The sequence below is a fragment of the Lynx canadensis genome, chromosome D4 (genome assembly GCF_007474595.2).
Source record: "Lynx canadensis isolate LIC74 chromosome D4, mLynCan4.pri.v2, whole genome shotgun sequence".
Classification (NCBI taxonomy): Eukaryota; Metazoa; Chordata; class Mammalia; order Carnivora; family Felidae; genus Lynx; species Lynx canadensis.
In genome coordinates, this window is record NC_044315.2 from 29,933,415 (window position 1) to 29,953,284 (window position 19,870).

The 19,870-nt window shown below is 37.9% G+C and overlaps 1 protein-coding gene across 3 annotated transcripts in view; it reads left to right on the top strand.

Moving 5' to 3' along the window:
• The window catches only part of ERCC6L2 (ERCC excision repair 6 like 2), a 139,105-nt gene that overhangs the window by 110,476 nt on the left and 8,759 nt on the right, over nt 1-19,870 (top strand). For all 3 annotated transcript variants that reach the window (XR_003964085.3, XM_030293002.2, XM_030293003.3), the window contains one exon: nt 19,606-19,787. Coding sequence is in view for 2 of the 3 variants with exons in the window: in XM_030293002.2 (XP_030148862.1) it covers nt 19,606-19,787 (182 nt within the window). In the remaining variant the exon portion in view is untranslated. The remainder of the gene's footprint in view (nt 1-19,605; nt 19,788-19,870) is intronic.

Sequence of the window (19,870 nt, forward strand, 5' to 3'; positions counted from 1 at the left end):
GAGCACATCTCTAAGAGAACTCCAATTTTGTTCAGACAACAAAGAAAGTAACAGTGGCTGTTGATAGGCCATCAACAATGTCTGCCATTATATTCCTGGTTAGACTGTGAAACTCATTTGTGTTAGGAATAGAAGCTTATTCTCTTATTCCCTGGAGCTAGAACAGTACCTGGTACATAGATATTCAATCAGAGCTTACTGATTTTAATTGAATTTCTAGTAGCTATTAAATACAGCCTTCTCAAAGAGAGTCTACAAATAAAAAATGTGAGGAATTACTCTAATTTTTAATATGAACATGAATTCTTGTGCAGTGGAGTGGCTTTAGGCAGAATAAATATGTTTGAACTGTGGTCCCTAATCTAACATTGGAATTTGTGATATTTTTGCAATTTTCCTGATGAGGATAATATCCTCTTTAACATGACCAGAGTCAGCTCTCACCACTTTTATATTAAGATTGTTGGTAAGCTGATGTTTTATTTTAAAGGTACTCTTGAGGCGCCTGGGTGGCTCAGTCGGTTGAGCGTCCAACTTCGGCCCAGGTCATGATCTCATGGTCTGTGAGTTCGAGCCCCGCGTTGGGCTCTGTGCTGACAGTTCAGAGCCTGGAGCCTGCTTTGGATTCTGTGTTTCCCTCTCTCTCTGCCCCTCCCCTGCTCATGCTCTGTCTCTCTGTGTCAAAAACAAATAAAACATTAAAAAATTAAAAAAAAATTTTTTAAATAAAAAAAGGTACTCTCATCTCGTAGCCAAGTTACTATCAGAATCAACTTTCAATTAATCTGTAAACAATTTTCATGACTGTAGCAGCAACTGCTTAAAAAATGGAATTGGAAAGCCATAACCTGCTTTTTATTCAGCATATAAGGCTATCTCTTACTGTTGCCAGGTGAAGTAATGAATACCTTAAGAGGAAGAACTTTTTGCTTTTGGTAAATTGTCTTCCAAAAATTTTTCTTACTTGCGTTATGTTTTTTCATCCAACATTCATTTATTGAAAGGCTGTCAGCTAAATGACTCAGGACTCAATATGAAAAAATATATATATGGTTGCTCTCTGTGTTAGAGGCATGTATAGCTCCAGTTACATAGGTAAGGTCTAAGCAATCAAAATAGTTTCCAATAGAATAGGGTCCCTACCTATTCAAAGAGAGCCCCCTGGTCTTGTATTCCTTTGGTGGGTGAAATTAGGATTTTTGGCCTACATGCAACATTGTTGCTGCTTGGCTTGGTATGTTGTATGTGATTATATAGCATTTTAAATAAAGGTAGATTCCATTTATATAATAAAGCTATCAAATGAGAAATTGAAATAACAATGCAAGAAAAAAAAAGTACGCAAGGAAAGTCTCATGAATCTGGACCTTCAAGCATGGGTAGAACTATGTTGGGCAGAAGGCAAGGCTGAGGAAATTTGGCTCCAGAAATGAATATCCATGATATGTTTGGCAGTAGTGAGAAGATTAGCCTAACCAAGCCAGCATCTATTGGACATCAGGAAGAGTAAGACTGAATTGAGGGAACACATCATGAAAGGCCTTGCATGTAGAGAAATAATCAAAAGATGTTAAACTGACCTGAACAGACTGAAATGTTAGAGTTTATACTCCGACAAGTAACTTTCAACATGTGCATAATATCTAACCATTCCCTGGTGAAGAAGGCTAAGAGCCAGGCCTGGAGCTGGTAATCATTATTCTAGACAGAAAGACCCTTCTGTTTTCACTCAAGAAGGGGGGAAGCCTTTTCCTGTGTGTAGGCATAAAGCTGGGTAAAACCAAAATCCACTCTCGATCATCCTGGTCAGAGTTTCCAGCATGGAGGTATCACGTATGTGCTGATTGAAGGCATGTCAGCTTATTGTAGATGAGCAGTTCCCAAAATGTGGTCCATGGACCCCTAAGATATCTGAGACTCCTTCAGGGGTCTGCAAGGTCCGAACTATTCTCAGAATAACTTGAAGTGCCCTTTTCACTTGCTGACATTGTGCAAATGGTGTAAAAGTAATGGTGAGAAAACTGCTGGCAGCTTATCATGAATCATTCAGTGGCCCCAAATCATACCTAGTAGTCTCTGGATTCTGTACATACTTGCAGGACAAGGAAGCTAGTTTCTCTGATGAATATCTTTTTTTTTTTTTTTAACATTTATTTATTTTTGAGACAGAGAGAGACAGAGCATGAACGGGGGAGGGTCAGAGAGAGGGAGACACAGAATCCCAAACAGGCTCCAGGCTCTGAGCTGTCAGCACAGAGCCCGACGCGGGGCTCGAACTCACGGACTGCGAGATCATGACCCAAGCTGAAGTTGGCCGCTTAACCGAATGTCTGATGAATATCTTTGATTGATTTTTATCCTTGATAAAAATGGCTCGTTTTATCAAATCTCAACCTTTTATACTCATCTTTCATTCTATTCTGTTTGCTAAAATAGGGAGTGTACATAAGCACTTGTACACCTGAGCTGCAAAGTGAACTAGCCACCTTTTTTTTTTTAATAAAACATCGTTTGTACTTGAAAGAATGGCTGACAGACAGACTGGTTATTTGGATTTGGTAGGTAATTTCTTAAAAATGAACCTAGTGAGTTTGGTACTTCAAGGAAACCAGTGGGCATGGACATGTTGCCAGGGATAAATTCAAGCTTTCAATTAAAATGTTGAAAATCTTGTATCTTCCACCTTGACCATGACACATTCCCCATACTTACATATTTTTTCCTGATGCAATAGGTGGTGATAACAACAAATATGACTTACCAATGCTGTGTAATTGAATGTGTCACATTTTAAAGATCTACATAACTCAGTTCATTGGTATTTCCAAATGACCAAGTGAATATCACTGTCATGCTTGGGGAAAAAAATCCGGCCAAAGTACAACATATGCCAATGAATTTTAATAATGTAAAAATTTACTGGTATGGTTTCAGATTTTACATGAAACTAACCTTAACTGAGTTTTGATATAGTATCAAAAATATTTACAGTTATCTGAAAAGGCCATTAAAATATTCTTCCCTTTTCTAACGACATGTCTACATGATGCTGATTTTCTTCATATACTCCAACCAAAACAACCTTGTTGCAACAGATTGAATGCAGAAGCCAGATATGAGACTCTAGCTGTCTTTTATTAATCCAGATGTTAAAGATAGTTACAAAAATATAAAAACAATAGCCACTATTCATGTTAATTTTTTGTTTGCTTGGAAAATGTAAAATGTTTTGTTGTTATTGTTGTTAAAAAAGTTATTCACGGGCAGCCTGGGTGGCTCAGTCAATTAAGCATCCAACTCTTGATTTTGGTTAAGGTCACAATCTCACAGTTCGTGATACCAAACCCTGATTCAGGCCCCACACTGATGGTGCAGATTCTCTCTCTCCCTCTCTCTCTGCCCCTCCCCTGCTTGTGTCATGCAAGTGCATGTGCACATGCTCACTCTTGCAAAATAAATAAACATTTAAAAATAAATAAAAATAAAAAGAGTTTTTCAGGTTAACATGTAATTGGCTTATTGTTATTTTTTTTAATAATTTATTTTGGGGAGAGTACAAGTGGGGGAGGGGCAGAGAGAGGGGGACAGAGGATCCGAAGCCGGCTCTGCGCTGACAGTGCAGCGCCCAATGTGGGGCTCGAACTCACAAACTGCGAAATCATGACCTGAGCTGAAGTCAGACACTCAACTGAGCCGCCCAGGTGCCCCAGCTTATTGTTATTTTTAATGGATTAACTAATATTTTTGAATGTTTTTTTTTTTTAATTTTTTTTTTCAACGTTTATTTATTTTTGGGACAGAGAGAGACAGCATGAACGGGGGAGGGGCAGAGAGAGAGGGAGACACAGAATCGGAAACAGGCTCCAGGCTCCGAGCCATCAGCCCAGAGCCTGACGCGGGGCTCGAACTCACGGACCGCGAGATCGTGACCTGGCTGAAGTCGGACGCTTAACCGACTGCGCCACCCAGGCGCCCCTATTTTTGAATGTTTAATAGGTAAGACACACACAAACAAAAGCTCTTTGGGGTCCTTAATAATTTTTAAAGTGTAAAGAGGTTTTAAGACCCATAGTTTCAGAACTGCCATCTTGGACCATATGAAGAGAGGATCCTGATCATTAAATTCACTTCTAGTGGGATATACTTTTAATTGGCCTTTCTCTGTGTAAAAGCTTTACTTCCTTTTCTACAGGATTCAAGAAGGCACATCAGAATGGTGTGGCCATACAGAATCCACTCTAATTTGCTAATTTCAGTACTTTATTATTAATAATAATCAAATTTCAGTACTTTATTATTAATAATAATCTGCATCAAACATCACAGCTAATTGCAATGTCTCTCATTTGGGACATGCTTGAAATGATCTTCCCAAGATGCTAGAGAACCATTGGTGGCTTTGTCAGCCTACATTTAGAAGCCTTAACTCCAGCCAGAGGCCTGAAGGAAGCAAGGGAGGAGCCTAAGCTCCCTGTGGGAAATGCCAGCTGCTGAAAAGGCAGGTAGGGACAGATGCCTGCCAAGGAACGCTTTCTTTAAATATTTTTCCATCAGCACCACCTTCTGTGATCTTTTCACATACCAGGTATTACTAATATTAAGTACAGGACCTTCAAATGGTCTTTAGATAAAGTTTTACCATAATGCAAGTAATACATATAAAGATTTGAAACTGTGTCAGGGCTACAAGATGCTAAGGACCTACTGATTACTACTTTCTCAAGATCTTATAAGGACTGCTAGAACTGTGAATTTTATTTTGTTTTTTTTAATGTTTATTTTTGAAAGAGAGAACACAAGCAGGGGAGGGGCAGAAGGAGAGAGGGAGACACAGAATCCAAAGCAGCCTCCAGGCTCTGAGCTGTCACCATAGAGTGCAGCATAGGACTCCAACTCATGAGCAGTGAGGTCATGACCTGAGCCGAAGTCGGATGCTCAACCAACTGAACCACCCAGGCGCCCCAGAATTGTGAATTTTAAATATGAAAGAGACCAATGGGAGTCCCTGATCCAAATTCCTACCCCCTTAGGTCCTGATCCCCAAATCACTCATTATCCCCCAGGGTAATGAGGCTCAAAAAGTTAACAAAACTTCCCCAGTTTCCTCTGGACCCTAGAGCCCAAGGTGCTGAGTCCAGTGCTCTGACTGCCACTGTCTCACCTGGCCTGTTCTCACAGATGACTGTTCTGGCAGTGTCTTCAGGGTCACAGATCCCAAGGAGATGGGGCTTTTCTATTTCTGTTTGCAGTGTGTGCTGCATGCCCCATAATACTCACCTGCTCTCCCAGGGTTAGATATATACGTCTATCAGATAATGAGAAATGGACTGTTGTGGATAAAAAAGGAACCTAGGCTCAGGACAGCCATTATAAAGTTGTTCTGTTGTGACTCACTTAGAAAGCAAAATACTATTAAAAATATAGAGAGATATAGATACAGGTAGAGATACATAGATACAGCTGGATTGTAACTATTACTTCTTCCAGGAGTAAAGCAGAATGGCAGTAACAACCCCCCCAAAAAGATTTTGGATTTGAATCTAAGTGGATTTTTTTTTTCAGATTTGAATGCCATTTTTAAACATGCAGAAAATTTGACTTTAATATGTATTTGTGGTGGGTCCTCTAACCACCTGGCTTTCAACCAGAGGATGAGTAAAGACAGTTCAGGAGTAGCTCATAGTTGCCTTAGGCTTTCCTGAATATTGGAAAACTGCATTTACAGGAATATTTCCTACCTCCAGACAAAAATCTTGAATGATTACTTTCAGGATAGGAGCTTTTTCACACCTGTGCAAAGACCCTTAAAAGTTTTTGTCCTTTAAGACACTCAGATGCCATTTGAATGAATGTATTTACATGTGCTATATATTTTTATAGTACTCCTGATTCCCTGCTTTGCAAAGACAAAGAAGTTTATGACTTATGTGTTTATAGAGTTTGGCCCTTACCCAAAGGGAGATTTCTTTTTTAATCTTTTGTTTGAACAGATGTGTAAACAAAAGCATTGCTGCCTCTCAGACTTCACTATTTAAGATTTAATGAAGAAAAAAAAGAACACTGATTTTTTTTTTCTAGTCTTTATGGCAAAGTTGGTGTGATCAGGACACTGTGAGGACCTGTGGCTACTTGGTGCACCCACACCCACACATGGCAGTGACTGTAGAGTGGCTTGTGAGGCTCTGTGCCATTCTCAGGAACAAGGTGTAGACCAAGAGCTTTCCTATAATGGGCAGATACTCTGGTGATCTTAGAATCCAAACTCAGGCTTCTCAGTGGGTCCAAGCCATCAGGACCTTCCAATCCCTTTGAAAGTCTCTCTCTTTCCAGTTTTGTCAATGACTAATCAAACCTAAACATCTGGTTATGGGGGAAAAAAGAAAACAAAACAAAACAGTGAATGTGTCTGTTACATATCTATTGCTCCTTGTTCTGGTATATGTTCTACAGGGTGTTTTTTGGAGAGACCAACTTAGCAGACAGAGCCATTCTAAAATTGCTTAATAAAACTTTTCCATAATTCCCAGTGGCCCACTATGATAAGGCTACCCATCCTATGAGGCTGTTCTGCATTGTACCTTATCCCTGTCCAGGCTTCCTCCGTGGAGGGTATGGATAGATGAGCAGGGGAGGAAGAGTTGCAGTGTCTGCATTGGCTCTGGCTGTGTCTCCAGGAATTAGCCCTGAGGAGCTTTAGAAAGATGGCAGATTTCTTCACTGGATTATTTGAATGGATAAAGAAATTGTGGTTTATATACACAGTGGAGTACTACTTGGCAATGAGAAAGAATGAAATATGGCCTTTTGTAGCAACGTGGATGGAACTGGAGCGTGTTAGGCTAAATGAAATAAGCCATACAGAGAAAGACAGATACCATACGGTTTCACTCTTATGTGGATCCTGAGAAACTTAACAGAAGACCGTGGGGGAGGGGAAGGAAAAAAAAAAAGAGAGGGAGGGAGGCAAACCATAAGACACTCTTAAAAACAGAATAAACTAAGGGTTGATGTGGGGTGGGAGGCAGGGGAAAGTGGGTGATGGGCATTGAGGAGGGCACCTGTTGGGATGAGCACTGGATGTTGTATGGAAACCAATTTGACAATAAATTTCATATTAAAATAAATCAATAAATCAATACTTTTAAAAAAAGATGGCAGAAATTACAATAATATTTCTCTTGCTAAAATGGGAATTGGAGGCTGTTCATGATTCCTTTTGAAACTCACTCTCCTGGATTGTTCTGTTTCTTGCCCCCACTTGTTACAGGTAGGTGGCTATAGGACAGATTGATCCCCATCAGCTCTGCTCATTTCCTTGCTATTCCTATCTAGGTGCTCTCTGCAGTTCTTCAGTAATTTACCTCCAAAGTTGTTTTTTTTTTTTTTTACCTCAAAGACTGTTAGTAGAAAATTTTGTTGTTGTTTTTTTAACTTAAACATTCTCTGCACTATTCCCAGTGAAGCTTCCTAGTACATAAAGATAGATTTCCTACATAGCAAATAGAAACATGCTAATGTAATCATATGGCTATGAGGTAAGAGGAATATTCTTTTTTTCTTTTCTCAGCACATTGACAGTAAAGATTGCTATCTTTAAACTTTTTAAGAGTCAGTTTTATTTTTTCTTACTTTCATATTGAAAATCTATATATACTTTATCTCCTTTTTAGTTTTGCCTTTCAAAAAATAACTCTTATTTCATTTAAAGTAACGTAACTTGGCTTAGATCTAATGCCTTGAAACACAGAATTTTGGTTCAAAGGCAAAAGAGTATTATCAAAAGTTATTTGAATCTTTCTTACTATTGATCTTTAGAGCAATGAGTAAGATAAGGAACTTTCCTCATAGAACCAACATAAACCTAAAACTTCTCAGTAAGAAATAAATTATACAGAATTATAGACAGTTGCTTAGGTCTACTGTGGATTCATTTGGGCCACTCTAGAAGAAGGAATTTTTCCCTACAAAAGTGCTCTCTTATTCACTATAATCCTAATGTAGATCTCTTATAATTTAAAATAATGATAGGTTTTATTTTTTAGAATGTATACATTGTACATTTTTTTATATTTTTTACAAAATATACATACATGTATACATGTATACAAAATACATTTTTTATATTTTTGTTTTTGTTTTTTTTGAGAGAGAGTGCACCCACACGTGCATATTTGCACATGAGCAAAGGAAGGGCAGAGAGAGAGAGAGAGAGAGAGAGAGTCCTAAGCAGGTTCCGTGCTGTCAGTGCAGAGCCCTACACAGGGGCATGACCCCACAAACTGTAAGATCATGACCTGAACCGAAATCAAGAGTTGGATGCTTCAGCCACCCAAGCACCCCTGTACATTTTTAAGTAGTAATTTTTATGATATATTTTCAAACACAATTTACAGACAAATCAGAAAAATCAATAATGATTTTATAACTTCATGAAAATTAAATCAAAGGTGATATTCATAAAGTCTTTGAAGTGAGCCATTTCCAAGTTAAGCATTTAACTGTGAATAGATGAGGAGACTATTTTGGCCAAAATATATTAGAACAATTATCCTTTACAGAAATGACATATACTTAATGTTTTAACTGAATTAAACAATTTTTATATTTATGAACTTTAGTTTTAATAATAAATCATTATTTTTGTAAAAATAGCATATCATGTGTTTAAATTCTTAATTATATGAATGAGATTAGGATTTACCATAATCAGACATAGCCTATCTTTTACCCTTTTAGCCCTGGTTAACTGTGGTCTGAAGGGGGACAGTTTTTCCTTTACTTTTTCAGTTCTCAACTGATGGCTGCATATAGTATGTGTATGTCCAAAGGAGGAAGACATATTACCACCCATAGATTAGAATGATTATTTCAGAATTCTCCGATAAATCCAGCTTCTCCTTAAGTATCCCCCCATTTCCATTCAACTAATCTCATCATCAAATGAATTTTTAACTGTATTTTTACATTTCCTAGGGGTAAACCACTTACTAGATTTTATTTTTAATAAAGATTCCACAAATTGAATTTGATTTTTTTCATAAAAACACTATAGTAGAAACACCTAACAATACCCAATAACTTAGGCAAATAATCATGAGTGTAGCAATTACTAAGTTATAAATTATACTCTAATAGTGTCAAGCTTTCTAAAATACTTAGCAGAAATATTTATACAATACAATGTACAAAGTTCTTATCTTTATATTTCCTTATTATTATAATCATAAATTGTAATATGACGGAAAACTCATCAGAATCACAGAATATAGAAGTACTTCCTCAAGGCAAATCTTGATGGATAGTTTTGAAGAAACTTTTTAAGAAAACATTAGGAACAGTTAGGGGCTTTTGCAGAAACTGGCATTTCTTTCTTATTCAGCTCATGATTGCAAAATTTCCTTTTAAATACAGGCATAGTATTCCAGTTGTTGGCCATTCTACTCTTTAGCAGAAAGAGGAGTGGATTTATTTTGCTTTCTTTAGCAAGCAACCTCACCCTCTCTCCTAGTGTTAAGGAGGGACAGTATTGTCTTTTAAATTCCTAATCCAGTCTTTTTTACTGAACTTTTCATTACTCGAGCCTTTATAACTGTTGCTACTTCATTGTGTTGCCTCAGTGTCATATGACTTCACAGTTTTGACATAAGTGGTAATGAATGAGTTTGAGTCCAATTCACATAATCTGGAAACTTTTCATCTTGGCCATAGGCCTTGAATTTTGCTTTATGGCATAACTATCACTGCAATTGAAACTAAACTTTGGAACTTTTTTCCTTGTATCCACTATTGTAAAGGATCCCATTTTACTATAAAGTAGTGAAACCAGCTTTGTAACAAGGCCACTAAAATGTTTATTAGGTTAATTAACAAACAAAATTTTGTTTACAATCTTGTTTCAGTACAAAGTACTCTACTAAAATGAACTATCTGAACCTAGATAGATTTTTTTTGAGTTATTTTGTGTTTTTTTCTTTTTTTTATATATGAAATTTATTGTCAAATTGGTTTCCATACAACACCCAGTGCTCATCCCAAAAGGTGCCCTCCTCAATACCCATCACCCACCCTCTCCTCCCTCCCACCCCCCATCAACCCTCAGTTTGTTCTCAGTTTTTAACAGTCTCTTATGCTTTGGCTCTCTCCCACTCTAACCTCTTTTTTTTTTTTTTCCTTCCCCTCCCCCATGGGTTCCTGTTAAGTTTCTCAGGATCCACATAAGAGTGAAACCATATGGTATCTGTCTGTCTCTGTATGGCTTATTTCACTTAGCATCACACTCTCCAGTTCCATTCACGTTGCTACAAAAGGCCATATTTCATTTTTTCTCATTGCCACGTAGTATTCCATTGTGTATATAAACCACAATTTCTTTATCCATTCATCAGTTGATGGACATTTAGGCTCTTTCCATAATTTGGCTATTGTTGAGAGTGCTGCTATGAACATTGGGGTACAAGTGCCCCTATGCATCAGTACTCCTGTATCCCTTGGATAAATTCCTAGCAGTGCTATTGCTGGGTCATAGGGTAGGTCTATTTTTAATTTTCTGAGGAACCTCCACACTGCTTTCCAGAGCGGCTGCACCAATTTGCATTCCCACCAACAGTGCAAGAGGGTTCCCGTTTCTCCACATCCTCTCCAGCATCTATAGTCTCCTGATTTGTTCATTTTGGCCACTCTGACTGGCGTGAGGTGATACCTGAGTGTGGTTTTGATTTGTATTTCCCTGATAAGGAGCGACGCTGAACATCTTTTCATGTGCCTGTTGGCCATCCGGATGTCTTCTTTAGAGAAGTGTCTATTCATGTTTTCTGCCCATTTCTTCACTGGGTTATTTGTTTTTCGGGTGTGGAGTTTGGTGAGCTCTTTATAGATTTTGGATACTAGCCCTTTGTCCGATATGTCATTTGCAAATATCTTTTCCCATTCCGTTGGTTGCCTTTTAGTTTTGTTGGCTGTTTCCTTTGCTGTGCAGAAGCTTTTTATCTTCATAAGGTCCCAGTAATTCACTTTTGCTTTTAATTCCCTTGCCTTTGGGGATGTGTCGAGTAAGAGATTGCTACGGCTGAGGTCAGAGAGGTCTTTTCCTGCTTTCTCCTCTAGGGTTTTGATGGTTTCCTGTCTCACATTCAGGTCCTTTATCCATTTTGAGTTTATTTTTGTGAATGGTGTGAGGAAGTGGTCTAGTTTCAACCTTCTGCATGTTGCTGTCCAGTTCTCCCAGCACCATTTGTTAAAGAGACTGTCTTTTTTCCATTGGATGTTCTTTCCTGCTTTGTCAAAGATGAGTTGGCCATACGTTTGTGGGTCTAGTTCTGGGGTTTCTAGTCTATTCCATTGGTCTATGTGTCTGTTTTTGTGCCAATACCATGCTGTCTTGATGATGACAGCTTTGTAGTAGAGGCTAAAGTCTGGGATTGTGATGCCTCGTGCTTTGGTCTTCTTCTTCAAAATTACTTTGGCTATTCGGGGCCTTTTGTGGTTCCATATGAATTTTAGGATTGCTTGTTCTAGTTTCGAGAAGAATGCTGGTGCAATTTTGATTGGGATTGCATTGAATGTGTAGATAGCTTTGGGTAGTATTGACATTTTGACAATATTTATTCTTCCAATCCATGAGCAGGGAATGTCTTTCCATTTCTTTAAATCTTCTTCAATTACCTTCATAAGCTTTCTATAGTTTTCAGCATACAGATCCTTTACATCTTTGGTTAGATTTATTCCTAGGTATTTTATGCTTCTTGGTGCAATTGTGAATGGGATTAGTTTCTTTATTTGTCTTTCTGTTGCTTCATTGTTAGTGTATAAGAATGCAACTGATTTCTGTACATTGATTTTGTATCCTGCAACTTTGCTGAATTCATGTATCAGTTCTAGCAGACTTTTGGTGGAGTCTATCGGATTTTCCATGTATGATATCATGTCATCTGCAAAAAGCGAAAGCTTGACTTCATCTTTGCCAATTTTGATGCCTTTGATTTCCTTTTGTTGTCTGATTGCTGATGCTAGAACTTCCAGCACTATGTTAAACAACAGCGGTGAGAGTGGGCATCCCTGTCGTGTTCCTGATCTCAGGGAAAAAGCTCTCAGTTTTTCCCCGTTGAGGATGATGTTAGCTGTGGGCTTTTCATAAATGGCTTTTATGATGTTTAAGTATGTTCCTTCTATCCCGACTTTCTCAAGGGTTTTTATTAAGAAAGGGTGCTGGATTTTGTCAAAGGCCTTTTCTGCATCGATTGACAGGATCATATGGTTCTTCTCTTTTTTTTTGTTAATGTGATGTATCACGTTGATTGATTTGCGAATGTTGAACCAGCCCTGCATCCCAGGAATGAATCCCACTTGATCATGGTGAATAATTCTTTTTATATGCCGTTGAATTCGATTTGCTAGTATCTTATTGAGAATTTTTGCATCCATATTCATCAGGGATATTGGCCTGTAGTTCTCTTTTTTTACTGGGTCTCTGGTTTAGGAATCAAAGTAATACTGGCTTCATAGAATGAGTCTGGAAGTTTTCCTTCCCTTTCTATTTCTTGGAATAGCTTGAGAAGGATAGGTATTATCTCTGCTTTAAATGTCTGGTAGAACTCCCCTGGGAAGCCATCTGGTCCTGGACTCTTATTTGTTGGGAGATTTTTGATAACCGATTCAATTTCTTCGCTGGTTATGGGTCTGTTCAAGCTTTCTATTTCCTCCTGATTGAGTTTTGGAAGAGTGTGGGTGTTCAGGAATGTGTCCATTTCTTCCAGGTTGTCCAATTTGTTGGCATATAATTTTTCATAGTATTCCCTGATAATTGTTTGTATCTCTGAGGGATTGGTTGTAATAATTCCATTTTCATTCATGATTTTATCTATTTGGGTCATCTCCCTTTTCTTTTTGAGAAGCCTGGCTAGAGGTTTGTCAATTTTGTTTATTTTTTCAAAAAACCAACTCTTGGTTTTGTTGATCTGCTCTACAGTTTTTTTAGATTCTATATTGTTTATTTCTGCTCTGATCTTTATTATTTCTCTTCTTCTGCTGGGTTTAGGCTGCCTTTGCTGTTCTGCTTCTATTTCCTTTAGGTGTGCTGTTAGATTTTGTATTTGGGATTTTTCTTGTTTCTTGAGATAGGCCTGGATTGCAATGTATTTTCCTCTCAGGACTGCCTTCGCTGCGTCCCAGAGCGTTTGGATTGTTGTATTTTCATTTTCGTTTGTTTCCATATATTTTTTAATTTCTTCTCTATTTGCCTGGTTGACCCACTCATTCTTTAGTAGGGTGTTCTTTAACCTCCATGCTTTTGGAGGTTTTCCAGACTTTTTTCTGTGGTGGATTTCAAGCTTCATAGCATTGTGGTCTGAAAGTATGCATGGTATAATTTCAATTCTTGTAAACTTATGAAGGGCTGTTTTGTGACCCAGTATATGATCTATCTTGGAGAATGTTCCATGTGCACCCGAGAAGAAAGTATATTCTGTTGCTTTGGGATGCAGAGTTCTAAATATATCTGTCAAGTCCATCTGATCCAATGTCTCATTCAGGGCCCTTGTTTCTTTATTGACCGTGTGTCTAGATGATCTATCCATTTCTGTAAGTTGGGTGTTAAAGTCCCCTGCAATTACCACATTCTTATCAATAAGGTTGCTTATGAGTAATTGTTTTATATATTTGGGGGCTCCCGTATTCGGCGCATAGACATTTATAATTGTTAGCTCTTCCTGATGGATAGACCCTGTAACTATTATATAATGTCCTTCTTCATCTCTTGTTACAGCCTTTAATTTAAAGTCTAGTTTGTCTGATATAAGTATGGCTACTCCAGCTTTCTTTTGGCTTCCAGTAGCATGATAGATAGTTCTCCATCCCCACACTCTCAATCTAAAGGTGTCCTCAGGTCTAAAATGAGTCTCTTGTAGACAGCAAATAGATGGGTCTTGTTTTTTTATCCATTCTGATACCCTATGTCTTTTGGTTGGCGCATTTAATCCATTTACATTCATTGTTATTATAGAAAGATACGGGTTTAGAGTCATTGTGATGTCTGTATGTTTTATGCTTGTAGTGATGTCTCTGGTACTTTGTCTCACAGGGTCCCCCTTAGGATCTCTTGTAGGGCTGGTTTAGTGGTGACAAATTCCTTCAGTTTTTGTTTGTTTGGGAAGACCTTTATCTCTCCTTCTATTCTAAATGACAGACTTGCTGGATAAAGGATTCTCGGCTGCATATTTTTTCTGTCTAGCACACTGAAAATCTCGTGCCAATTCTTTCTGGCCTGCCAAGTTTCAAAAGAGAGATCAGTCACGAGTCTTATAGGTCTCCCTTTATATGTGAGGGCACGTTTACCCCTTGCTGCTTTCAGAATTTTCTCTTTATCCTTGTATTTTTTTCAGTTTCACTATGATATGTCGTGCAGAAGATCGATTCAAGTTACGTCTGAAGGGAGTTCTCTGTGCCTCTTGGATTTCAATGCCTTTTTCCTTCCCCAGTTCAGGGAAGTTCTCAGCTATTATTTCTTCAAGTACCCCTTCAGCGCCTTTCCCTCTCTCTTCCTCCTCTGGGATACCAATTATGCGTATATTATTTCTTTTTAGTGTATCACTTAGTTCTCTAATTTTCCCCTCATACTCCTGGATTTTTTTATCTCTCTTTTTCTCAGCTTCCTCTTTTTCCATAACTTTATCTTCTAGTTCACCTATTCTCTCCTCTGCCTCTTCCATCCGAGCCCTGGTGGTTTCCATTTTGTTATGCATTTCGTTTAAAGCGTTTTTCAGCTCCTTGTGACTGTTCCTTAGTCCCTTGATCTCTGTAGCGAGAGATTCTCTGCTGTCCTGTATACTGTTTTCAAGCCCAGCGATTAATTTTATGACTATTATTCTAAATTCACTTTCTGTTATATTATTTAAATCCTTTTTGATCAGCTCATTAGCTGTTGTTATTTCCTGGAGATTCTTTTGAGGGGAATTCTTCCGCTTGGTCATTTTGGATAGTCCCTGGCGTGGTGAGGACCTGCAGGGCACTTCCCCTGTGCTGTGGTGTATAACTGGAGTTGGTGGGCGGAGCCGCATTCAGACCTGATGTCTGCCCCCAGCCCACCGCTGGGGCCACAGTCAGACTGGTGTGTGCCTTCTCTTCCCCTCTCCTAGGGGCAGGATTCACTGTGGGGTGGTGTGGCCCGTCTGGGCTACTTGCACACTGCCAGGTTTGTGATGCTGGGGATCTGGCGTATTAGCTGGGGTGGGTAGGCAAGGTGCACAGGGGCAGGAGGGGCAGGCTTAGCTCGCTTCTCCTTAGGTGATCCACTTCAGGAGGGGCCCTGTGGCAGCGGGAGGGAGTCAGATCCGCTGCCGGAGGTTTGGCTCTGCAGAAGCGCAGAGTTGGGTGTTTGCGCGGAGCGAGCAAGTTCCCTGGCAGGAACTGGTTCCCTTTGGGATTTTGGCTGGGGGATGGGCGGGGGAGATGGCGCTGGCGAGCGCCTTTGTTCCCCACCAAACTGAGCTCTGTCGTCCGGGGGCTCAGCAACTCTCCCTCCCTTTGTCCTCCAGCCTTCCTGCTTTCTGAGCTGAGCTGTTAACTTATGACCTCCCAGACGCTAAGTCGCGCTTGCTGTCGGAACACAGTCCGTCAGGCCCCTCCGCTTTTGCCAGCCAGACTCGGGGGCTCTGCTTGGCCGGCGAGCCGCCCCTCCGCCCCGGCTCCCTCCCGCCAGTCTGTGGAGCGCGCACCGCCTCGCCGCCCTTCCTACCCTCTTCCGTGGGCCTCTCCTCTGCGCTTGGCTCCTGCGACTCCGTTCTGCTAATCCTCTGGCGGTTTTCTGGGTTATTTAGGCAGGTGCAGGTGGAATCTAAGTGATCAGCAGGACGCGCGGTGAGCCCAGCGTCCTCCTACGCCGCCATCTTCCCTCCAAATGATAGATTTTTTTTTTTGTTTTTTTTTTTTTTGTTTTTTTTTTTAATGAAGGATAGGGTATTAAGCCCATGTGTGAAAGGAATGATTATCTAACACAATCAAATTTTTAAATATAGAATTCTTGGCAAAATTAAAGATCCACCTGTTTGATACCTGTGTTGAAAAGCTGAATTTTCCTGAAGAATTTATAAAACTGACTTAAGAAAAAATGTATCCATACAAAATGTGAGCTTTGTAATGCTTTGCCAGAGTCAGAAAGACCAAGAGTAATCATGTAAATTATTGAAAATTACCATTGTCTGGCATGATTTCTCCATGGCTTCAGAAATTGCAGTATATGAGGAGGGAGTGTTCTTGGTTGGCCCAGTTCCTTCTTTTTCTGTTTATTTCACTTATCCTCACGTAAACATACCATCTCTCCTTACAATAATAGATCATTTCTTGGGAATCATCTTAAGATGATGAGCCTTTTTATTAGAAACTTATAACAGTCATCTGTTTTCTTGTGAGGTAAAATAAGTGTGTCAAATCTCTTACAGATTTGGGGCGCCTGGGTGGCTCAGTCGGTTAAGCGGCCGACTTCGGCTCAGGTCATGATCTCACGGTCCGTGAGTTCGAGCCCGGCGTCGGGCTCTGTGCTGACAGCTCAGAGCCTGGAGCCTGTTTCAGATTCTGTGTCTCCCTCTCTCTCTGCCTCTCCCCTGTTCATGCTCTGTCTCTCTCTGTCTCAAAAATAAATAAATGTTAAAAAAAAAAAATTTTTTTTAAATCTCTTACAGATTTATCTTTAAAGGTCAGCATTTTCCTCTCTTTGTTGATGCTTTAAGATTCAAGAAATGATGTCTTTAAGGAAAGTACTTTCAGCATTTTATGTTTGTTCATCTGAGTCACAATAGATATTTAAGAAGTCAATTTATTTTCATTAGAAATGGTTTGCTACTAAAAAAACATACAGTTACAGGGTGCCTGGCTGGCTGTGTAGAGCACGTGAATCTTGATCTCGGGTCATAAGTTCGGTACCCATGTTAGATAGAGATCACTTTAAAATAAAATAAAATAAAATAAAATAAAATAAAATAAAGCATACAGTTATATCTTACATGTTATCCAATGTTCAGTTCATTTCAATAAAATGAATTTAAATATAATAAGTTGAAGAGATAAGTGATTTTTTTTTTTTAAAAAAAACTAAATGTTCCATCTTAAAATTTAAAAATTGGCTTGTCATTTTTAAGTCCCTTAAGGGAAAGGCCTCTTTGTATATGTAAATATTTTTGTTCTCAAATGCATAGCATGGTGACAGGAAGATAACAAGTGCTCAGTAAATATTTGTGGAATGAAAAACTCTTCCCTACACACATTCATTTATATGTGCCATTTTAATCCCATTGAACTCCTGTAAAAGAAAAATAATTATGTCATCAGCAAGAATCTGTGTCTAGCAAACTCCTGTATGTATGTCTGAAAAAAAGAATTCTTTAAAGATAGTTTAACTGGGTATAGAATTCTAAGTTTATATATTTTTTTCCTGTCTGCATGTAGAAGGTATTGTTTTCTGGTGGTGGTGGTATTCATGAGAAGTCTGTCTTCAGGTTGATTGTCATTTCTTTGTGGGATATCTTGTTTTTTCTTTCTGGCAGTTTTTAAGATATTCTCTGTGATATAACAAAGTACAGATTTATTTTTATTTTTCCCACGAGAGATTTGCTTTCCCTTTTTAGTTTGAGGATTCATGCCTTCTTCAGTTACCTGCCATTATGTCTTTATATTATCTCTTCTGTTTTCTCTGTTCTTACCTTCTAATATTTTACAAACTTTGGTATGTCTTCTGCCATGTCTTCTTTCTCTACCACTTTATCAACTATCATTGTAAGACTGTTTAGTCTGCTGCTTAACCCATGTTTTGAGTTTGTTCCTATCTCTATTTTTTATTTCAAAACCACATTTCCTTTTTAGAGTTTGTGTTTGGCTCTTTCAGATCTGTCTATATAATACCAGCCCTAGTATATTCTATTCTTTCCTTTATCTTTCTGGACTTGCTAATGATTTAAAGTCTCTTGCAGATTGCTTTGTTATCTATAATTCCTCAGATACATATTCTCACACTTGTTGCTTCTGCCCATTTTCATGGTGATGGGTTTTATATATTCTTCATAATTTTTGCCCAAACCCACCCCCCACCCCCTCCCCCCCCCCGACACCACCACCCATCAGAATCAAAAGCATTCTCTGGATTATAGAAATCTTCCCATGGTATGTTTTTATATTCACTCCTCATTGAGATCTATGGTTTTCACTGATTCTGGACCAGTTTTTTATGTTGGTTTTTAGCTTAGATTTTCCATTCCACCCAGGTGCTACAAAATCAGATTCCACAAATGGCACAGGCTGGGCACTCCAGTGATTCTTCCTATCTAGAATAGGAAGGTAGCCTGCTTCTCTTCTGTGTTCCCAGTTTGGACTTTCCTAGCTTTAATTTGCAAACTGGATAGCCTCTTAATTCCTACTGTGTTTTTGGTTTGTTTGTTTTTTAATGCAGGGAGTTCAGTCATTTCCATCTCCCCTGTATACATGGGGTCTAGTAAACTATAACTTAAGGCCCTAACTCTGGACTGCTGAGCATCAGCTCCTATTCACCACTTCTTTGTTTTTGGCACCTAGAGATTTACCTTTCTCACTTCTGAGCTCAAATGTAATTTTGTTGTTGTTACCAAATTGTATCTAGTCTTCTCATTTTGGAGTGGGGTAGGGCTTTCCATGTATTCACTGTACCATCTTCTCAGGGAAATTGAAACCAATAATTAAAATTATTTTTTTCTTGAGTCAGTGTTTTTAACAATTTATGTTAGACAAGCAACAAGTATAGTCTGTAAAATAAATATAATTCTATATATAGTGTCAACCAACTGTAGTTAACATCTTAAAATCACTAAATATTCTGGCAATCTAGTAGAGATTAAAAGGTAGGCTTTATGAAAATGGTTTCTTATTTAATTATCACATAAAGATTGTTATTATTTTAAAGTTTGGCTACTTATGTAAAATTAAATAACAAAAATCTGATTAATAATATTGAGGGAAATTACTGATTTAAGAATTTTAAATATCTCGTTTTTATGCCATTATTTTTATAATCATTAATTTTTATTCTCATTTAGGATTGTGGATATCAGCATGTATATAATATCCCAACAAACTTGACAGTGAAGGCATCATATTATTGCTATTACTTTTATTATATCTTTAAGAAAGATATATTCTGTAACATATATTTTAAATGATGGACACCATGGAAACATCATAGTATTGGCATTACTTTTATATATTTCATAAATATATAAAATATAAATATATATATTTTATAAATATATATTTATATAAATATATATTTATAAAATATTTATGAAATATATAAAATATATAAATATATATATGAAATATTTATTTTATAAATATAAATGTTTACATTTCTATAAAATATATAAAATATAAATATATATTTATGAAATATATAAAAGTAATATATAAAAGTAACTTATTCCTGTATCTTCTTTTTAAAAATCTAAGTTAACTAACATCTCTCATATTGTTATCAACTAGAGAATATGATATACTTGATTATAAAGAGGTTTTGGAAAAAATAAGGCCATCTCCTCATTTGACCAAAAATGACTATTTTTTCAGACTTAGGTTTTGCATTCCTTCTCTTTCCAGACACATAAAGAAAAAATGAAGACAGATATATTGACACTTTCAAAGAAAGACCAACAACTAAGTGAAGGAAACATTTCATTTCCCCTTTACATTTCACACCCTGTAAGCCAAAAGAAGAAAAAAGTCTACCGCACAGACCAGACCACCTTTATAATTGGAGAAACACCAAAAGGGATCCGCAGGTATGTGTATAGCAACACTGGACTTTAAAAATTATTCTCAAAAGAAATATAGCTACTTAATAAAATATGCAAATAATTTGAAT